The sequence below is a fragment of the Hipposideros armiger genome, unplaced genomic scaffold, assembly GCF_001890085.2.
Source record: "Hipposideros armiger isolate ML-2016 unplaced genomic scaffold, ASM189008v1 scaffold_238, whole genome shotgun sequence".
NCBI classification, from domain to species: Eukaryota; Metazoa; Chordata; class Mammalia; order Chiroptera; family Hipposideridae; genus Hipposideros; species Hipposideros armiger.
The window spans coordinates 99,884-103,087 of NW_017731588.1; the positions used below are offsets into that span (position 1 = coordinate 99,884).

Genomic DNA, 3,204 nt, shown 5'->3' on the forward strand with positions numbered 1-3,204 from the left:
TCATTTATAAAATTTTTAAAGGATATTATTCACCTAATGGTGATTATGTAAAAATATATTTATGGCTCTCGAATAATTTTTAAGTTGTTGTGAGGGACAGGATTGGCTCTTCCAGGGGTCGGCAAACTTTTGAGATGGAATGTACCCAAAGAGCCGCATGTGGCTCATGAGCCGCAGTTTGCCGACCCCTGGTCTAAGGTAAGGATCCATTTTCATTATTTTGCATGTAGATATCCAGGTTTCTCAACACTGTTCGTTGAAAAGTCTGTTCTTTCCCCCATTGAATGGTCTTGGCACCCTTGTCAATACTCATTCAACCATATATGTGAGGGTTTATTTTGAGACTGTCTATTCTATTCATTGGCCATTTTATATCTGTCTTTATGCTAGTGCCATACAGTTTGATTACTGTAACTGTGTAGTAAGTTTTGAAAGGGGAGACCTCCAACTTTGTTCTTTTTTTTTTTCAGATTTTTTTTTTATTGGGCAATTGGGGAAGGAGAACAGGCAAGTTGTTGTCTTTCAGTCTTAGTTGTTGAGGCCACAGCTAGCTCAGCTCCAAGTCCAGTCGCCATCCGGTCACCTGTCCTGCCGCTCAGCTCAAGGTGCCATATTCAATCTTAGTTGTGGGTGGGCATGGCCTACCATCCCATGCTAGAGTCGAACCGGAAACCTGGTTGTTAGGAGCACGTGCTCTCACTAGCTGAGCCATCCTGCCACCTGTTGGCAGCTCAGTGGCAGCTCAGCTCGGGCCCAGCGTCACTGGCCCATGTGGGAATCGAACCAGCGAACCTGTTGCTCAGAGCTTGCCCTCTTAACTAACTGAGCCACTCAGCAGGCTCCTATTCTTCTTTTTTAAGATATTTGGCTATTAATTCCCTTGAGATTTCATATGGGTTTTAGGAAGGATTTTTCTATTGTTGCAAAAAACATCACCTTGCACTGCCTTCTCTACTCTGCCTCCACCCCGCTCCTGCCACATCTTGTGCCTGTCTAAGAACCGTTTTAAACAGTTTCAAAATACAGCATTTTCTCTATTTATTCCCTAATTTTAATTTTCAAAATGGCAAATTACTGCCTATGATAATGAATGTAGAATTAACAAAAATGAGTCTTTATTTCTGAATTTTTAATTCAGAATTTATTTCAGAATCTTATAGCCTACTCAATATAGATTAGAAGTAGAAAACTTCTATCCTAAAAAGTAATATGATGTCTATATCTATAATAAATATAAATGTCACATCTATAATGAATTCAAAATAGCGATTCCTTGAGTAAATTGCAGCTGTTACCCATGCGGAACTCAGTGTGATGCTGATGTTTTATGCCTGAATAGAATTTACTGTGAGTTTTTTGTTGGAATTCCAGAAAATGTATATCTTTAAGGGATTGGATCAGCTCTGTAAAAAACACCTAACAAGTATTATTTAATTAGATATTATTTTAATCCTTCTGCACCTTTCCTACTGCTCTGACCCCAGTTTATCTTTTTGCCAGCTGGACCAGAAACAAAGGGGTGGGATGCAGAAAATGAGTTTGCTGTAAAATGAATCACAGGTGGCTTTGGAGTCAACCACTCATCTCTCTTTCTATATCATTACTGTACTGGATAGCTTACATTTGTTTTCAAGCTCTAATTCATGGACTTTTTTCCTGCCAAATATACTTTTCTGTAAGGGATGCCTTTCTCGTTTTCATTTGTTTTTCTCTGAACATTTAAATTTAAAGACAGTTCAAACAGAATAGTCTGATCTAGGAATACCACAGCAAGTTTAGCAATTCTTGAAATAATAAAACATAATGCTCCGGGATTATTAGAAACCATTTTAGAATTTTGCAGGACCTTGAATGTACTNAGCGACCAATCTGCCTCACCCAGGAAGAGCACAATGATAATACCAACATGGGCCAGTGAAGCAACGTCCTCCACAACTAGACTGAAGAACAAAAAAAGACAGCAACTTGTCTGTTCCCCTTCTCCTGATTCCCCAGCGCTGTTCCCCTCCCCCAATTCCCCAATAAAATCTTTAAAAAAATAAAAGAAAGGAACAATGAGTTGAGGGAAGTTGGAAAGAACTGTGGAAAGACGTAGGGTTATAAGACGCTAGATGAACCTTTGCAGCTAGTGGAGAGGGAAAGGAGAACAGCTCCTGCAGGATAGCACTGGAGGAGAGACATAATCCATATGCTTACTTTCTCTTTAATCAGCATATAACTGCCTGCCCTCAGATTAAGGCAAGTTAAGCTGAGCCATATCACCTTTACTCATCTTCATCTTGTAGTGGGCTTATAAAAGATGATTCTGTGTCTACTAAATTAGAGAGCTATAACACTGCCGTAAACTGCTTGAAGTGAGGGAGTATGGGAGGAGGCAAAACTGTGAACCAAATAACTGATTTTTCCTTCGGCTCGGGTGTTTTTTACTAGATAAGATTGGAAGACAAAAGCTAATTGGACTGCTACTTAAATTTAGTGGTCACCTCATCTGACCTCTCAGCTTCTACTTTACCCTTAACATTTTGCTTCTTTAATAGAGGCAGAGATTCAAGAAACCAGGAGGGTGAGTTGTCACAATTGTCACATTTTATTGTAATGACTTATTTCAGGCCTTTCTCTCCTGCTCGACTTGATATGAGGACAGAGGCTATGTTATTCACTGCTGGATCCCCAGTGCCAACATAATAACTCAGTGTCTGTTTGTTGAATGAATGAGTGAACCTGATTTATTATTTTGAAATACACATCCAATTTTAAATTTATTTTTCTCTTTATTAGATATGCAACCATTATCTCCAATTTCTGTCCATGAACGCTACAGTTCTCCTACTGCAGGGAGTGCTAAGAGAAGACTTTTTGGAGAGGACCCTCCAAAGGAAATGCTTATGGACAAGATCATAACAGAAGGAACAAAACTGAAAATTGCTCCTTCTTCAAGCATTACTGCTGAAAATATATCAGTTTCACCTGGGCAAAGTCTTCTAACAATGGCCACAGCCATAGTAACAACAGGACATAAAGTTACAATCCCATTGCACGGTAACATTTTAATGCATTTATTTTATTTTTTTTCTGAGTTGATAAATTTTAAGAAATGACTTACTGGATTGGATCACCTGGCGTTTCTAATCCAGTATTTTTCAATTTTTATTTTTTAGAGTGGTTTTAGGCCCATAGTAAAATTATGTGGAAGGTACAGAGATT

The 3,204-nt window shown here is 38.7% G+C and overlaps 1 protein-coding gene across 1 annotated transcript in view; it reads left to right on the forward strand.

Moving 5' to 3' along the window:
• The window catches only part of RBL1 (RB transcriptional corepressor like 1), an 86,802-nt gene that overhangs the window by 56,120 nt on the left and 27,478 nt on the right, over positions 1-3,204 (forward strand). The window contains exon 12 of the mRNA XM_019655167.1: positions 2,779-3,039. Within this exon, the coding sequence (XP_019510712.1) occupies positions 2,779-3,039 (261 nt within the window). The remainder of the gene's footprint in view (positions 1-2,778; positions 3,040-3,204) is intronic.